This window comes from Bos taurus, chromosome 2, assembly GCF_002263795.3.
Source record: "Bos taurus isolate L1 Dominette 01449 registration number 42190680 breed Hereford chromosome 2, ARS-UCD2.0, whole genome shotgun sequence".
In the NCBI taxonomy this organism is placed as follows: Eukaryota; Metazoa; Chordata; class Mammalia; order Artiodactyla; family Bovidae; genus Bos; species Bos taurus.
Genome location: NC_037329.1, coordinates 21,735,834 through 21,755,332, shown reverse-complemented (window position 1 = coordinate 21,755,332; position 19,499 = coordinate 21,735,834). Strand labels below are relative to the sequence as shown.

At 33.6% G+C, this 19,499-nt stretch overlaps 1 protein-coding gene across 8 annotated transcripts in view; it reads right to left on the bottom strand.

The window, feature by feature from the left end:
* Window positions 1-19,499, bottom strand: part of ATF2 (activating transcription factor 2) — an 83,368-nt gene that overhangs the window by 39,972 nt on the left and 23,897 nt on the right. For 7 of the 8 annotated variants that reach the window (XR_009496809.1, XM_025000423.2, XM_025000418.2 and 4 more), the window contains 5 exon segments: window positions 18,932-19,006; window positions 17,384-17,453; window positions 5,244-5,340; window positions 2,391-2,509; window positions 2,137-2,265 (listed from right to left, as the gene is read on the bottom strand). Coding sequence is in view for 7 of the 8 variants with exons in the window: in XM_025000423.2 (XP_024856191.1) it covers window positions 2,137-2,265; window positions 2,391-2,509; window positions 5,244-5,340; window positions 17,384-17,453; window positions 18,932-18,963 (447 nt within the window). In the remaining variant the exon portion in view is untranslated. 8 annotated transcript variants of the gene reach the window in all.

Below are 19,499 nucleotides of genomic sequence, written 5' to 3'. Positions count from 1 at the left end.
AAATAGGTTGGAGATGGAAGTAGAAAGTCCTGGTAATTGTTAAAAGTTATATTAACTGAACAATATATTAACAAATAATTATTAATAGTTATTAGAAGGTAACTGTTAATTATTCAAGTAAAAGATGATTTGGACTACAGTTGTGACAGTGAAGATAAAACAGATAAATTAAGGATATATTCAGGAAGTAGGTTTGGTAAGATATGCTACTGGTTTCACTGAGAAGGAAAAGAGGGAATTAAGTATTCTTTATTTTTGGCCAGAGCCAACTAGAGAATGGATGGGAGAAAATTTACTGAGACAGAGAAGACTGGGGGGCGGGGCTCTAATTCAGACGTACTACGTTTAAGATGACACATAAAAGGAAATGTCAAGACAGAGCTGCATATGAATATGGAAATCCGGGAAATATCTGGGTTGATATAAATTTGAAAACCAGGTTGATCGTTTTTAAAGTTACATGTCTGGATGAGAGCATTTAAGAAGGAAAAAACTGAGAAAGAGAAGGGGGCTCAGAATTTACTTCTTACAACTTGGAATAACTATGCCCTGCCCAGTGTGAGCTAATGACTGAAGAATGCAGGAAAAAGAAATACCCCTAAGAGAGATAAAGCAGCAACCAGCAGGAAAAAACTGTTGAGTGTGAAGGGACTGGAATATTCTCTAGGTAAAAGGTATTTATATCAAAGATGTAACAGCATTTCTTATAACTGCGATAATGTGGAAACAATATTTACATTCAAGATCAGTAAATACATTATGATAATGATAAAATAAAGTGCAAACATTAAAAATTATGACTTTGGAAAATTTTCTAATGGCATGGGAAAATCTTGATTAATGCTGAATGTCTAAAACATGATATAAAAAAGTAAACTATGATTCTTCTTGGTATTTATCTTTTTATCCCTTTATACTTCTATGTAACTATTCACTTGTATATGTGTGAAAGTGTTAGGCAGCTCTTTGCAACCTCATGGACTGTAGCCTGCCAGGCTCCTCTCTGTCCATGGAATTCTTCAGGCAAGAATCCTGGAGTGGGTAGTCATTCCTTTCTCCAGGTGATCTTCCCAACCCAGGGACTGAATTCGGGTTTCCTGCACTGCAGGCAGATTCTTTACTGTCTGAGCCACTACAGAAGCCTAATACATATATGTATATTTTTATGTATAAAGGTATACATGTATCTAGGAAAAATGTTTCAAAATATTAGTAATTCTTATTGCTCAGTTATGGGGTAAAAGGTGTTTTTTTCTTTCTTATATTTTTCTGGATTCTTAAAGTTTTTTAATAATGAGAATGCACTTTTATTATAAGTAAATAAAAAAATACAAAACACCTAATGGTCAAAGCATTTATTCCTAGGTATCAATAAATAGTTACCTTTTCTGCCTTACTTCTAGCTCCTCTGTCATGGCAAAAGTCCGTTAGGCTATGATTTTAGAGTAACATAACCTACAAAAGAACACTGTCATTGCCTTTCACTGTGCCCCATGCCTCCAAATAAATGTGTTTAGTAGATGTGCTAATGAATGAACATTAATTGAGAAATATCTGTAGTAATGGTTAACTCAGCACATAATATACCCCAGTTGGCCCCAGGTACCAAAGTATTCAGATCTAGGAATGAGGCACTAAATTACTACAAAAAGACTATACCAAGTAAGACAGTGTCATCGTCATCATATTAGTTGGTATTACCAAACATCACTGCTGAAGTAAGTAGCTATTCCTTTAACCCTTTAAAAGTCTAAATAACCTTTATTCAAACAATTTTTAGTTGCAAAGATTCTTAATTAAGCTATCACTGTATAAAAGTAGCAAAAAAAAATAGCAAAACCCAGAGAAATTAAATTTATAAATGTATGTATCCTCTAAAAAAATAACAGGTTTATCTTAAATGACTATTAGTCTCTCCAATAATTTGTCATAAAAAATTATCTATAAACAAATTATCTTCTTTCCCTAAAATATCTGAGTATTCACAGGCTTTCACATATAAGACAAGTACAACCTGATGCCGATTAAGGCATATTACATTAAAATTTTATGTAGACCAAATATTAGACTTTACTGAAAATGCTGATTTTTTTTTCCACTTAGTTTGAGTTTCTTCTGTAAATACAAACTTCTAACCTTCTCATCACTGGTAGTAGACTCTGGGTGAGGTAAAGGACTATCCTGGTGAGTTGTTTCTACAACAGAAGGCTCCTCAATTTTGCTTCTTATGATGGGTGTTGCAAGAGGAGATAAATCTAGAGGCATCTAAAATGCAAATTAGAGAAAGTGTTAGTTTAAAAACAGCCAATCAGTTTATCTAAAATAAGAAAGCAACAAGTGAAAACTGTTCTGTCAGAAGCACTCTTTTAATTTCATGGTTAATAACATACTTTTTTAATGTCATCTTCTGAGGCTTTCTTGAACTCATTCTCAAATGGACTTGCCAACTCATTAAACAAACCCACTTCTTCACAGTTTTTCAAGAATCTTGTTGGTGTTGGGGTCTGATCTGAAATAAATGTCAATAAGCAATTACACAGATTTAAGTACCATACAGGACTCTAAAGTATTTTAGCTAGTAAATTAATGAATTAGCAAGACTGGTTCAGTCAGCTGTTAATTCTCTTTGGAAAGACCTCTTCCTTTAAAGCAAACAAAATTTGGTTAAGTTCTTGTTGCAGTTTAAGGTAGTTCCTCCAACTTTATGAACAATAAAAGTATGAAAAGAATTTCTTCTTGTTCCTTATTCCACAGGTTCTGAGTAGAGTGACATAAGCATCCTCTATTCAGAGATAAACTATTATCATTATCTAACACAAATTAAAAAAAATTTATAGTATTAAAACTTACTAATGCTTAAAATACATGCAATTTGGGGAAAACTAGGACCAGAACATGTATATTTGCTTGAACTTGGCCCTTCCACTAGTATTCATAATCTATTATGAAAGCAAGCTTAAGATGAAACAATGCTGCACTAAAACACAAACTGGGTGTACATGTGAGCACATATTAATTACAAAACAATAGCTAGTTAAGGTCTACACTGAATGAAAAACAGCCAAGTTATGAATTTTGCCTGTTTTATTATTTTCAAGGCTATTTGCTCACATTGATTAGGATTAATAGCACATTCAATTCTATTCACATTTTATATACTTTAGGGCATCAACTTCATAAGTTACATCAAGGATCTAGCCTAAACTAAATAAAAGTATAAGGATGACTCCTGGCTTAAGATATAATACTCATAAAACCTTCTGTGAAATTAAAATATATATTTGTTAACTACTGGGTTCCTAGAGTGGGCATTACTTACTGTTTTATCATCACCCTCAACCCAACGTACACACAGAGTATTACTACATATAAATATTTTACACTAAAATGATCTATTTGTCATACACATTAGATATAATATAGGCCTACCTCAGACAGTAGTAGTATTATCAAAATTACTGAAGGACTTTTTGTCATCATTTTACCTAACAGTCTGCAATGTACATAACCTGTACTCCCCCAAAGACATACAAAATGGTAATAAGGGCCCAGCATTCTTGTATCAACCTAGGTCCATCCATCATGACTGCAATAGTAAACTGAACCTAAATTTGACTCTTCTGTTCATGCCCAAAGGATTTATCTATGCCTAAGAGAGGGTTCCTATTTTGTATTAAAGGGAGAGGAGTCTTTAAAATACATATGCAAAAATCATTTTTTATCAGCAATTACTATAATGATCAGGCTTGGAAAGAAAAAAGTCAACACAGGCACAACTGTTTAAACATGCATATGTGGTTTTTGGCTATTGATCATCAAATATATATCACACGCATCATGCACTATATTTACACAGTTACGCTATACTACTGATCTCAAATGTATTTAAAGAAAAAAAGTCAAGTGCTATGTTTAAATGTGTTCTACTTTTCTAGCGCATTAAATGTAAACAGATCGGAAAGTAAGTTCTAGAAACCAATCTCAAAATATTTTTGAGTTAAATGTTACAGAGAGAGATATGGCTCTAAAGCAAGAAGTTCCAGAGAAGGAAAGACCTTCATGCTCAGGGGAGTGAAACTTCCAGGCTGTAGTTATTTTGTTGGCATTTTTGGTTTTCTCTCTCAATATCTGATACATGGGATTTTAAAGAAATGCACACCACACTCTTACCTGCTTCCTTTTACTTACAGAAATAAAGATATGCTGAATGTTTCCCTACATTTTTCCTAAACAAATTGTTTTTTGGTGAATTATCTGTTTTACCTCCAGTTTTTTCAAGACAAAAATCTTGATACTGAATGACAAGAATTATCTTTTTTCTTCATTATCATATGCAATGCTTATGAAAGATAATTTGATTTCAAGCTGGGTAATAACTTAAAAGTATTAATAATATTCAGTATTTAGATATAATTCTAGACTTACAAATATATAACCTAAGCTTTACAAGAGAAAAAAATTAAAACATTAATTTGAATATTTGGACTACATGACTGTGGTTATGACAAAAGGACTGAAATTTATATATTAAATTTTATATAAAATTATTTTATCACAATACTTCTGTGTGTATACATATACAGAGATGTATGTATCTATAAATACCCAAAAAAGAAGTAGCTGACACAGCATGGAAGGACAATAAACCAATGCATGTACTGGGCTTCTCTTTTCACATACTGAAAGATAATCATCCATTTAGGTGATACAGTATGTTCACAGGAGCAACATAGGAAAATAAAAATCATTTATTGAATTTAAGCCCCATTTATTGAGAGTATTTTACTAACACAGATGTTTAGTCCAAACAGAAACATAAACAAAATCCTAATGAACAAGTCTGCTAACTGCTTTCTCCAACAGGAGGAGCCTGATCATTTTCTAGCTTCACATAGCACTGTAAAGCAGATGTAAACAGCTAAAAGAAACAATGACTAAACATCACATTAATTGAATTATCAGTTAAATGTAAGTTCTGGAAATGGTATGAATGCTCCCAGATCCTAATTAACTTCCACAAAAAATGATATTGAAGTCTACATTTGAAAACTATACAAAAATGTGAAATGAATGGTCAGAAGGAAACATGAAAATGTAATGGGTAAAATACATGTTGCCAACATTTATTGTAAATGAAGTCATTGGAATATCACCAGACTATATTATTTACAGAGAATACACAAAAATTGTGCACATTCCAGGTGAAATATGTATATAAACTATTAATAAAAGCATATACTAACCAGCCACAATGACACTGTCATTACGTGCTGGACCAAATTTCAGTGTCATCTCATGTTTATGTTTATGGACAGCCAAATGATCCTCGTTGGTAAAACGCTGTGGCAAAAAGTTTTAAAATATAGTTAAGATTTTCAATTTGATCAAATAAGTTAAATGATAAGGAAATTTTCATTTCCACAACAACATGTAAAACCACCATTAACAAAGACATAGCAGTTTGTTAACTATAAAGAATCTACTGTTAGTATAGATAAACATACTAGGTCTCAATCACAGAGAAACTCATTACCCAAGAATGAGCAATAATGATAATACTAGGTCACTTAACTCATTTGAGAGCATTTAAAAACAAAACCTGAGGCAAAGAAACTTTACATAAATTTCATCTGGACACTAAAAATAGATGACTTAATTTTTGCCATATCATAGTAGAAATATATACTCCACGGTATAATGACTTTTGAACAAAGTACTGTTATTTTACTTAGATTTCAGGTTACTTACCACTTTTAAAATGAGAACTTTCTTATAAAAATATTATTCCTGGACAAATTAAGAAGTAAATCAGGTGCTTTATGTTACCACATAAAAAAAGAATGCCTTGATTATAATCCAGCAAAGAAACAGCAGTCAATACAATAAAGCAATTCATTTCAAAATAAAAATTTTAACTTAGAATAAAGTGGTTTTACATTTTTTATCATACTCTTACATAAAAAAATGAAGCAAAATTATTTCTAAAGCTACACTTAACTTTGATAGGTCCTACATGCTAAAGGTGACATTTATGATTACAATATAATAAATACATTGTTTAAATATCTCCTGTGTCTGGATATCAATCTTTATGAAGATGCTCCTTATCTTTAGCAACATTTACAACTGAATATAGAGCACTTTTTAATTTCAAAGAAATAATTATAAGATGTTAAATTAAGAGATCTATACTCACTCTCTAGGCTATATCCTTAAAAGTGGGATGTTAAAATAATGAACATGGTTTCTCAGAACTACCAGAAATGGATTCCTTACCCTGTGGTCTTACCATTCCCTATTCAACTCAATACATACTTCCTTTCATGCAACTAGTGATAGCAGCTTTAGGGTTAACCTTAAAACAATGTAAAAGAAAGAAATATTTCTATCTATTACGCTTTCTTTTCTAAATATTAGAAGTATGACCTGTATCATCCTTGGCCCAGCCCACAAGCCCACTGTAAAAAGTTAATCCCTGTCATTTATATCTGATTTTGCTCTGCACGGTACATGTTTATAGCACCTACTACTACTACTACTACTAAGTCGCTTCAGTCATGTCTGACTCTGTGCGACCCCATAGACGGCAGCTCACCAGGCTCCCCCGTCCCTGGGATTCTCCAGGCAAGAACACTAGAGTGGGTTGCCATTTCCTTCTTCAGTGCATGAAAGTGAAAAGTGAAAGTGAAGTTGCTCAGTTGTGTCCAACTCTTCATGACCCCATGGACTGCAGCCTACCAGGTTCCTCTGCCCATGGGATTTTCCAGGCACGAGTACTGGAGTGGGTGCCATTGCCTTTATTATATTGATGTTTTCATATTTCCTTTCAAGTAGACTGAGCTCCTACTATTTCAGTTTCCCTAAATTTAACATATAGTAAATAGTCAATAAATGCTAACTAAAAGAATGAACTCCTTACAAGTAAAGAACTGAATCTTCAAGCCCAATCTAAAAGAAACAAAAACCACCAAACCACAGACTGTTCCTAAAGGTGAATTAAGCGTTAATTTAATTTGGTTATATTGTTTTCTCATGTAAGTATGCTTTCTACTAAGTCTTTAAGTTACTGTACACCAGTGGAAAATTATTAATATGTCCCCTCTTTGGAACCTGTTTGTATTCCCATTGAAGATGAGTATACATATACAAAGAGTAACTCTATCCCTTGACTTACTCATTTACAACTGAAACAATCATTGAGCAATCATAATCTAGCTCTGCCCTATGCAAGTGCTATTTTCCTACTGCTTTGTCATTATGTGTAAGAATCCTTTCCAAATTTGGAAAAATAAGAAATAGTCATCCTTTCGTAGAGTTTCCAATAACGAAGCTTTTGGAGAATGAACATAGCGATAGCATTTACCAGCACTACTTCATTGCTTTTTACTTTGCATTACAGTTTTGAATGTCTTACAAGTATCTTAAAGCAAGATTCACTTTATGTTCCAAAGAACCTAACAATGTGGCTTCTCCACTGAAGGTAATCATTAAACATTTGCAAATAAATGCATTTTAGTAGAGGTCTTAGATTTTAAAACAGCAAAGTCAGCATAATTAACAGACAAGCTTACAAAGTTATCTCCTAGGAATTTTATCCCAACGGTATCCTCTGCTTAGTTACTGGTTTGAACACAAATATTCAAATCAAACAGCAACTACATATACAATAAATAACATTATGTTTTGTACAAAATATGTGAAAATACCAACAAGATTGATTCTAAGTGAAAAGTAGCAGGTAAAAGGACCATAAAATACATTTAAGATCATATGAATAGTAAAAGGAGAAATGCCAGGAATATGAATTCACAAAGTTTCAAAGAGAACACAGATCAAGTTTATCTAAATGCTATTTATAAAGGAACTGTTAATCATATAATATTTTTATACATGGGTAAAATACATTGAAATTGATACTTGATACAAGTTAGTATCAAGTTGATACATTGACACTCACTTGTATCAAGTATCATGGATCTTTATCATGATATAGATATTATCTATATCTATAACGTTGCCTACCATCTGAGAAGACTTATTTACCTATAACGAGAAACTTAAAACAGTGTCAAAAGGCAGTCACCAGGAAAAGATATATATATATGTAAAATGCATTATTTTTTCAACAAATACAAAACAGCTACTACAAGCTAAAATAGTTTTGCAAGAATCTATTTGAACTGCTTTTCCAGACAAATTAAAAGGTTTATTCTAAAAATAAGTTTTGTAGAAAAATAATGATATCGCTGCTGCTGCTAAGTCACTTCAGTCGTGTTCGACTCTGTGCGACTCCATAGACGGCAGCCCACCAGGCTCCCCCGTCCCTGGGATTCTCCAGGCAAGAACACTGGAGTGGGACTGCTAGTAATAATATATTGCATTCATACAATTTCTTTCTTCCAGGCAATTGAGAGCACTACTCCAATGAAAATGTTATACATGTGCAGTGTTTTGTCAAATAAGAAAGACTTTGAACATGCAGCTGAATAAACAATGGGAAAGGCAGTCAAGAAAGTTAGAATAGGCCAACAATGTCTCTTACAGGGTTAAAAAGTAAGGGTAACCTGACAAATATAGGAAGCGGTGAAATAGTTGCTTCCATAAAAAATTAATTTAAGCTCAGGTATTGGAGAAATTTGTGTTTCCAAAGTGTGAACACTCTTATCAGAATTAACTTAAGAAATGAGTCATTCTGCATTTAATACATGCATTTATATCCATGATATAGATGATTATTCCTAATATAAAACATTAAATAGGTATTAAATTATAAGGTCATTAGGCCAATAGCCAATTTTACTACTTCTTTCACGAATTTAAGTACTCTAATTTAACACCAGGGAGTTACTGATCAAATACACACAGATACACACACTCTCCCATACTTTCATTGAAACTTCAGATTAAATAAAATGAAATCTTTATCTCCTTTAAAAAAAGTTATAATGTATTAACATTTCACCAAAGAAAAAATTTTCAATGAGAGCATCACCAAAAGCAAAGCTATTATCAATAAAATGTAAAAATTTCAATGTTAAAAAGACTCTTTCACTAAATTATCTCAACTTTGTCTCTTTTACCAAATTCAATGGAACATCATGTTAAAATAAATGAAATTATCAAAAGTCTATCTATGAAATACCTAACAGTGACTGGGACATAAAAAAATTTACTAGAAAGAGCCAACAGTTAAAACTTTTGCACTGATTTCTATAGGTCTCTCTGAAATAACATTATCAACAAAATATACTTAAAAATTTTTAAATCTATTTGAAAATTTAAGTTCATTAAGTGTTTTAAAGCTAAAACTCAAATTTGGAAGAATGTTGTTAACTAGTGACAAAAAATAATTTGTACTACCACCATCAGATTGGTGCTTCTAAAATCAATGCTTAATAGAATTTTTGATTTCCTAGGAAATTACTATTTGAATCTAGAGAGAGACCATAACTATTCCTAGTCCAAGCAAGATTTAACAAATGGATGATGCTGACCTTGGCCCAGTTATCATTTGGCCAGTAACACTTATAAAGTATTACTATAATATAGATTAGACTATTTTAAGTATCTCAGAGAACAAATATATGCCAAAAAGTTATTAATACCTAGGAATGAAGTGTTCATGATGAGAACAATACTTAAAGTTATTAGTGAAACTAAAAAGTTGTTTTCGCTTTTAAAAACAATATGAAAAAATGTATGAGGAGCCTTAAAAATGTGTATACATTTTGATCTGATAATTTGGTTTCTAAAAATGTATTTTGAGGAATTAGGGAGATGTACATAAGGGGTTATAGAGAATATTCATCACAATGTTGTGATTTTTTTAGGCCATAATAATTAATTTTTAGGCCATAAAAGAGGAATAGGTAAATAGATTTTGGGACATATTCTGACAACAGAACACTATATAGGAACTCAAACTCATGTTTTCAATTAACACACAATATATATAATGTATAGGATAATACTATATAATGTCATCTGCATACAAATAGAATACAAATTAATACATGCGGTATGATCCCAATTTTGTTTGAAAAATAAAAGGGGGGAAGGACTTAGGAAATGCACAAAATGTTGACAGACATCCTCTCTAGATTTTACTTTGTCAGCATTCTCAGTGATACTTTTGTAATTAAGAAAAAAGAAAAACTTTTAATGTTCACTGAAAAAGATACATATTCAAAGACTCCTATTGAAATATACCTCGAAGGCTTTGCGATATTTTGCTATAAACATAACACAAAAGTAGGCTTGGGTTCACACTTATCTCCAGTGTTCACAGGTTCTGTGACTGAGAGGCATTCAATAATGTATATTTGATTGTACATGTGTAAAATGAGGCCAGTAGCACCAACTTCATAGGGCTGGTGCAGGATTAAATAACATAACCCACATAAGCTTAGTAGCACAGTGACTAAGTTGAAAAATGTTAGTATCATTGTAATTGCTTTTGTTACTACAACAACGATTATATGGAACTTTTAATTCCTCCAATCTTTTTTGAAACAAGTTGGAGCACAAATTTAGACATGGTATGCTACACACTTGATAAATATTTGAAAGCTCTATTCTATGGTTCACAAGCAACTTTTGAGTTTCTCAGGTAGACCTTTTTCATTACTGTTTTGAATACACTTTTTATTTTGGAAAACTTTTAAATTTACAGAAAAGTTGCAAAAATTGTACACAGAGTTCCTGTACACTCCTTACTCAGTTTGTTTCCCCTAGTGTTCTCATATTATTGTGGCACATTTATCAAAACTAAGAAACCAACACTAATATATTACTATTAACTAAACTCACAACTGGTAGCTTTAGTATTGCCCAGCTTAACCAGACTCTGGCTCCAAATGACTTTTTGTTATGTTCCCAAATTCAAAATCATCTCTGAAAATTATGTCAAGGACTGCCAGCTGTCCCTTAATATCTACTACTCTTTTTCCTTCAAATTAAGAATTTCTAAATTTTAGGTGAGCACTTGGCTGCCCAGAACAAAGACCACATTTTCTAGCTTTCTCTGCAGTTAGGTGGCCATATTCTTTTGGGATCAAAAGAATGAGTGAAAATCGTTTGCATTATTTCCAGTTAATGCTCCTAAAATGATGCGTGTATACATGCTCTTCTCTGCTTCCCCTTCTCCCTCCCTTACTGCTGGAATGTGGACTTCATGTCAGGAGCTGAAAAGCCATTTTGGACCTAAAAATGGAAGCAGCATGATGAGGATTACATAATCAGCCAACCTGGGACTCCTACTTCCTGGTTATTATATTAAAAAACAAGCCGATCAGTCTGTTGTTAAGGTTGATTCTTTGTCTCAGCCTGCATCTCTTAATAACAATATGCCATAGCCTCTAAAGATAATTTCTTTTGTGCAATGGAATATACAGAAATGTAGTCCATTCTGAAGGAGATCAGCCCTGGGATTTCTTTGGAAGGAATGATGTTAAAGCTGAAACTCCAGTACTTTGGCCACCTCATGTGAAGAGTTGACTCATTGGAAAAGACTCTGATGCTGGGAGGGATTGGGGGCAAGAGGAGAAGGGGACGACAGAGGATGAGATGGCTGGATGGCATCACTGACTCAATGGACGTGAGTCTCAGTGAACTCCGGGAGTTGGTGATGGACAGGGAGGCCTGGCGTGCTGTGATTCATGGGGTCGCAAAGAGTTGGACACAACTGAGCGACTGATCTGATCTGATGTGATGGTGACCATATCGAAGAAACATGTTTGTATGTCTAAGTTTTGATATGGTTCCTTTTCTCTATTCAAACCTTCTACACCTCTTCCTGACTTTTCATTCTCAGGTACTATGGATAAATTGTCCATGGTCCTATGTAAGGCCAGTCCTTCCACTTGAACACTGAATCCCATCCTCTCTTAAGGACCCTATTTTTGCAACAATTCCTCTCTCTACAGTGTAAAGTATGCTGTGATAGTCGCAACTTAAAATTCAAAACAAAAAAGCTCCATCTTTAATCCTCCTCCAGCAGTATTTCACTGTTCCCTTTAAGCTATTACAAAAGGTATCTTATAAAGTCTCCACTTCTGATTCTCCACATTTACTCTTCAGGCTGACTCCAATCTCATTGTCGTCACTGCTCTTTCACTGAAACTACTCTTACCAGGGTGTCTTAACAGTCCCCATATTCCTAAATTCAATAGTAAATACTGAATTATCCTATCAACTATATGACTATACTGTTTCTCCACATTTTGAAACTTTTTCTACTTGACTTCTAGAACAGTTTTCTTCATTGTCTGCTGCTTCTCTGCCTCCTCTGTGTCCTTCCCCTCTTTCTGACTGCTAAACACTGGAGTGCCTTAAAGCTTAGTTCTCATCCTTCCTCTCTATACTACTTAAATACAGAAGTAAAACTGAAGAAATATGGGGAGTATGGATTATCAAAATGTATTTCTAACTCTACCAATGGAAAAATAATTATTATCAGACATCAAGGGAGGAGGAAAGGAGAAGAAGAAAAATGAGTGTTATCTCCTTTCATAAAAGGGAGTCTAAAAAACTATTCTAACAATATTTTTTCATATTTTCTAAAAAAATTAAGTATTTTAAGCAATCTCTGATACACACATGTTCTTATATTCAGCCATAGGTTGCTTTTTCTTCTGTTGAATTTAAGTAAATTAAAAAAAAATAGTGTAATAAACACCCTTGGTACACTTCACTCAGCTTTAGCAGTTATCAACCTATGATCCATCTCATTTCATCGCTACTCACAATTCACCCAAAGCATTTCTTTTTTTGAGACCAATCCCAAGAATTACTTTACCTAGAAATATTGCAGTATTCATCTGTGGCACATTGTAAAACATGGCCACAAATTCCTTTTGGTATGATATATACCCTCCTCCCTTTGCCATGTGGTTAACGTTGGTTCTCCCATCCAGAGGATGGTACCTATTTCTCCACCCCTTGAGTCTGAGCTGGTCTGGTGACTTGCATGATCAACAGAATGCTACAGGACTGATGCCCTGTCACTTCCAAACTAAAGCTTCAAGGAGCTTTGTAGTTTTCAGCTTCTATTCCCATGGAAAACTGCTGTCCAACGATTCCCAGGTAACAAAATATATTGAACATATATTTAATAACCTTGGCATATGTCCTTTCATAGTTTTGACATAACATTTGTGGGACAGAATCCCAGAAGTGGGATTGCTGGGTCAAACCGTAAATGCATTTGCCATCTTGCACTTTTATCCACAATGAAGGAGAGTGCAGAAGGAGTATTTTTAATATGACTGAAGTAAAATGGCTGCTGCTTTGCCAAAAATATAAACATTCTGATGGTAGAAAATGTCAAAATAATAATAGATTGATTTATAGACAGCATCATTAGATGGAAATGCTGCTGATATATATATACTGAGGAAGAACAGTTGGGTGATTTTTAGGCCTGATAAAGCACTGGAACACCCTTGCTATCTGCCGAAGACTCTACAAAGGCTCTCCTTCCTATTCTTCGTGGCCTGAGGGGTAGTCTACCTCTCAGTCTCTTGACTATTTGTGCCACGGATTGGGCATGTACAAGGCAGTCTGCTATGAGAACTCAAATAATGAGTATCAAAAAGTTCCCAGACTTCCTGGATCTGGTATTGAGGTGAATAAGCTCTGGCTTTACCCCTGGGATGTGTTGTGTAATGTTCCATTTGCCTCATCTCATCAGCTAAGGAAGCATTAATAGTGTCTATAAACAGTATGGGTGTGCTTGAACAGATTGTGTACTTTTCCTCAGCAATTTTAAAATATTTTCTCTACCTGAAAACTATCTCATTTTCATTTACCTTAATTCCCCTAATTTTATTGAATTCATTCTCTCACTGGTTCTATCTCCCAGTTTTGGGGTTGAGGTACCAAAAACCGGGAAAGTTAGATGTTATTAATTCGATCTTGGGTTCTCATCCTCTCTGATCTTTTGTTGGCATTTAATCTTCATTTGGTTAAATGCCAGATGAGAGCTAAGCTTCATTTAACCTTATTTCTTAAGTAAATTTAAATACAATGCTTTTTATTAAAAGTGGCATATATATTACTAAAGAGTCAATCACAAGATGATAATTCCAACTATTTTAAGCAGAAAAGAATAAGACAAAGAATCAGGGACTTATCTGAGACTGACTTTTCAAGAATGATTCCTAGAACAACACAGCAAAATTGGTCATGGTCCAAAGGCTGGCTTGAGAAATATACTGTATTAGCTATAATCCAGGGGTTACAGAATTACGCTCTCTTTGTACAGTCCATTTCAGCAAAATGGACTTTTTTTTAAGTCCATTAAAAAAAAGAGTGGTGGACTTTTTAAGTGGTGGACTCTCTAAGTCCACCTTTCTATTTAACTTAGTCCCAAATCCAAGGAGTAAATGTAATTTACCATTATAAGTAAATCATATCCAAAATTTTAGTGGAAAAGGATTTTGGAAATTGCTTTCCTGAATATATAGAAAAATGTATACAAAATTTATCTCCTAAATATATGTCAAATCACTCTATTTCTCTATATGTACATTACTAACACCTAGTCAAACCACCATTATCTCTCAGCTGACTGCTGCCAGTCTACTTTCCCAGCTTCTACTATTAGCTCAGCAATGGCTTTTCATTCCTCTGTGAATAAAACCCAAACACCTTACACCACAGTCAACAAAAAAGCTCTACAGGTTATGGGCTCTTTTTATTCCCCTACCTTTCTGACCTCATCTCCTACCCTTATCCTAGTTAATCACTATATGTTCCAGTTACAGCAGTCATCTTTCTGCTCTTAAACACACCAAATCCATTTCTTCCCTCGTGGCCTTAAACTTGTTGTTCTTTCACTCTGAAAAATTCTTCCCCAAGGTATGTGTAGGGTTTGCTTCCACATCTTTATTCAAGTGTCACCTTATTACAGAGGCATTCACTGACCAACCCATTTAAAATATCACCAACTCTGGTAACTTCTACCTTTATCCTGTTAAAGTGAAAGCGTTAGTCGCTCAGTTGTGTCTGATTCTTTGTGACCCCAAGACCAGGCTCCTCTGTCCATAGAATTCTCCAGGCAAGAATACTGGAGAGGGTAGCTATTTCCTTCTTCAGGGGATCTTCCTAACCCAGGGATTGAACCTGGGTCTTCTGCATTGCAGGCGAATTCTTTACTGTCTGAGCCACTAGGGAAGCCCCACTTTTATCCTGCTCAACATCACTGGACATCATGTAAACTAAAATCTTTAGATACCACTACACCCTCACCAGAAGGACTACAATTAAAAGACCATCTGAAACAATCCTGAAAAAGGAGAACTAAATCGGAGAACTTACCCTAAGTGACTGGAAGGCTCACTATGTAGCTAGAGTAATCAAGACATATGGTACTGGCATAAAACTTGACAGATTGATGAAAAAACAGAATAGAAGCTCAGAAACAGATCCATGCTTTACAAATCATTTGGTTTTCAAGAAAAGGGATGAAGCAATTTAATGGAGAAAGAAAAAAATCTTTCAACAAGTGACACTAGAATCTCTGAAAAGCCATAAGGGAAAAAAAAGGTGAGCTTCAACTCCTACCTCATACTTATGCACAAATATTAATTCAAAAGGCAAGAGACCTAAATGAAAAGCCAAACTTTCAGAGGAACATGAAGGAGAGTATTTTTGTGCCTTAAAGGTAAGCAACAGTTTCTTAGATAAGTCACAGAAAGCAACCACCAAAGAGAAAAAATTAACACATCAGACTTCATTAAAATTAGAAACATCTGTCCATCTTTTGATGGACAGATTATTTTCATATTATGAAAATCAAGTTGGAAACCAGAGACATAAAGAAAGAATTGAAGATGGACTGGTATCCAGAATATTTAAAGAACTCATACAACTCAATAATTAAAAGACAACCCAATTTTAAAAAACAAGCAGATTTGAAAATATTTCACAAAAAATAAGGTATAAAAATGGCCAATACGCAAATGAAAAAGTGCTCATCTTTTCATCAATGAAATGCAAATTAACACACAATACATCAGTATACACCCAATGAAAATGACTAAAATTAAAAGAACCACACCAAATATTGGCAAGGGTATTATACAACAGGACTGCTCACAGACTGCTAGTGGAAATAGTGAGTGGTTCCTGCCTTTTAGAAGCAGGTTGACAGTTTCCTATTATATGTAACATATGATCCCACCACTACCCTTCTAGGTAGTCACCCAAGAGAAAAGAAAGAATGTGTTCACACAAAGGCTGGTACTTAAACATTCACAATAGCTTTATTTCTAACAACTAAAAATTGGAAATAAGCCAAAAGTCCATAAACAAGTGAATAAGTAACTGCTTGTGAATTACGGAAATATTATTCCTCAATGAAAAGGAATTAACTATGGATCACAAAGGGAGAAACTGCAAATTATGTGGAATGAAAGAATCCAGTCAAAAGTACATACTGTATGATTTCACTTACATAAAATTCTAGAAAATAAAAACTAATCTATAGCGACAGAAGGCAGAACAGACGCTGACAGGGTTGGGAGGGGTGAGAGGGAGGCAATACAAGCACAGGAAACTTTGGGAGATGACGAATACGTTCACTATCTGAATTGTGATGGTTTTATGGGTACATACATATGTTAAAATGTATCAAACTGTACACTTAGAAGTAATTGCAGTTTACTGTATATAAATTATATCTCAACTTAAAGTATCAACTAAAGAAAACAATGAGAACCAGAGAAACATTTTAATATTTATGATTTACAGTTTATATATTTAAGTACTCTACAATTTTACTACACATTAAATTTATTTTTTCATTCCTCAGTGTCTATAGTTATTTTAAGATTATTATAACAATATTAGATTATTTAATGGCCTATTGAAAACCACAGAAATATCTTCTGAAACACTAAAATATTATTTTCTGAAAATGTTTCCACACAAGCCTAAAGATTTTAGACTTAATAACACTAGTATATTAGTGATATGCTGTACATTAGTGATTCGCTCAGAGGTAAAAATTAGTTAATTTCACAAGAGTTCAGCAAATAAAACAATTTTCATATAAGATAATGTATCTGATTTCCAACTGGGCAGTTTACAATGATTTTTAACCAATAATGGTCAAATGAAAATACTTTTAAACCTTGTGTTTTTTCCAGGTTTTCCATCTTTCCCTTACAAGACTTAACTTTTTTTTTCCATATTAGATTGTCTTCTTTAAAATTCAGATATGCTGCTGAGGAAAATGAATTTTTTTCTCCAAATTTTTCTGGGTTATTTTCATTCTAACTCCAAAATTGTACAAAATATCGTAAAGGAATCCCCTTAATGACAACATTCACTGTCATAAGTGTTTAATAAATGTGAACATACCAAATACTTTATGTATTACCTGGCCACATCCAGGGGCAGTACATAGAAACGGTTTGTCATCACTCATATTCCACAGGTCCTTGTATTGCCTATAATAAAACATTCAGAGATAGTTAAACATTTTACAGTACAGATTTTTAAATAAAGAACTTAAAATGTAGTATTACTTGATTTTCATTAAGTTTTTTACCTTTTCTATCTGAATGTGAAATAAAACAGTTTTACCGACATCTTAACCCCACCTTCCATTTTCTTACTATGAATAAAGACATGCAACATGCAGATTTTACATTATAGAAAAAATTGTTAAGAACTCTGATCTATTAGGTTAAACCTTTCCTGTTCAGTAGCATAAGTGTGGAAAGAATGAAATAATTAGAAGATCACTACTTTAAATACCAATGAAATAATGGATAGGCAACTCTCATCAATGTCTGATAAAACCATCAGGAGCAAAGGTGATGGGAGCTTCATAATGGCTGCGTCAGGCTGACAGCATCTGAACTCATGGGTCAGTGTTAAGTTAACGTCACCAAAAGTGGGACAAATATTTTGAGTCCCCTGATGAGACAACAGAAAGCACATTAAGTATTCGTGGTGGGGGGCGGAGGGTGCGGCTGTATCCAAACCTGAAATCGAATCAAGCTTTTCTAGATTCTACTACAGGAAATAAAGGAGATAGACAAAAAGGTCAAACACCACTGCTAAGATACAATTAGCGAAATTCTACAGCACGAAAGACCTGGTCTCCTCAAAAATAAATGTCATGGGGAATAAAAGAAAAGAGAAAGTAGAGGGGAATTGCTTTAGGTTTAAAGAGGTTGAATAAACCATATTAAACAGAATACAATATGGGGACTTTCCTGGATCCTGATTTAAACCAAAAACTACAAAAAAAGACATCTTCAAGTCAATATTATTTTCCTACTTTTTGATTTAGACTTGAAAGTTCCCAATTAGTCCTTCCATTAACTTGCAAGTTTTTGTTTTTGCTTTCTTCCTACAAATTACATGTAACAATTATATTTGAATGAACTAACAATTCTGTAAAATTATTCCTTTTTCAACACTAGTTTGTTAGCCTTTCAGAAATATGTAACCTTCAAAAACCTTTCAGAAAAACCCCTTCACAAACAGAGATGACAATAGCTATTATAGTCAGATTTGGGAAGTGCTAGACTATTTCTTTTGGGAGGCAGGACTTTTCAAAGACAGTATATTCAAGGGAAATGACCAGAAGAGCACCTAGAATGCAGCATATCTGCCACATCCATTTTCTATCTGAACCCTTTTTCACCTCATGGGACTAGTATTATTTGGAACTCATTTAAGGAGAAATCAAATATATATATTTATCTTTGTCATAGTTGACTGTACTTTGATGCTCTATTTAATAATTTAAAAATACAATAGGAGTATCAGCTAAACTACATACTATATAAATAAGTATTCCTTATTTATATATTAAAAAAACATGATCTAGAAATAACCTATGAAAATACTTATAATCTACAATATGAAAAATAAAATTTGAATAGCCCAAAATACCAAATTATTGCATACACACCTGGCAGAATTTACATGTAACTTGAATTTCATAAGCTGAACAACTTATCACGTCCTCTTTTTCATGGCAAGGATACTGAAAAACAAAGTGGTTTCACACTATTAAGTATTTAGTTTTGAAACACTTATAAAAAAAACTCAGATAATTACACTCTCTGTAACTACTGTCATCCAAAAACCCACTCACTATTAAGAATCTTTATAATAGAGCTCTGCTCCTAAAACAAAACACCCATATAAATGCAAAATATATCCAACTCTACCATAAGGTAAAAGAGAAACATTTAGCTTAGCCTTTAAGGTTGTGGTTGAAGGGCAATAATTAAGAGTGAAAATCCTGACTTTTGAAGTCTGGCAAAAAGACGAGACCTCGTATTTCAAAATACCTATTCAGAAAGCTTTAAATTTTTTCAAATGCAGTCAGCGTGGTCTGGTTCTCAGCCTAACTCATCAAAGTCTATTTGCCACAATGTAGTTGAAGGAGCTCCCTCTTCCCTCATTTCATAGCTTACTTATCTGATATTAGCTTAAGGATGAGTACAACACTTAAACTACTTAGGTGAGTGTCT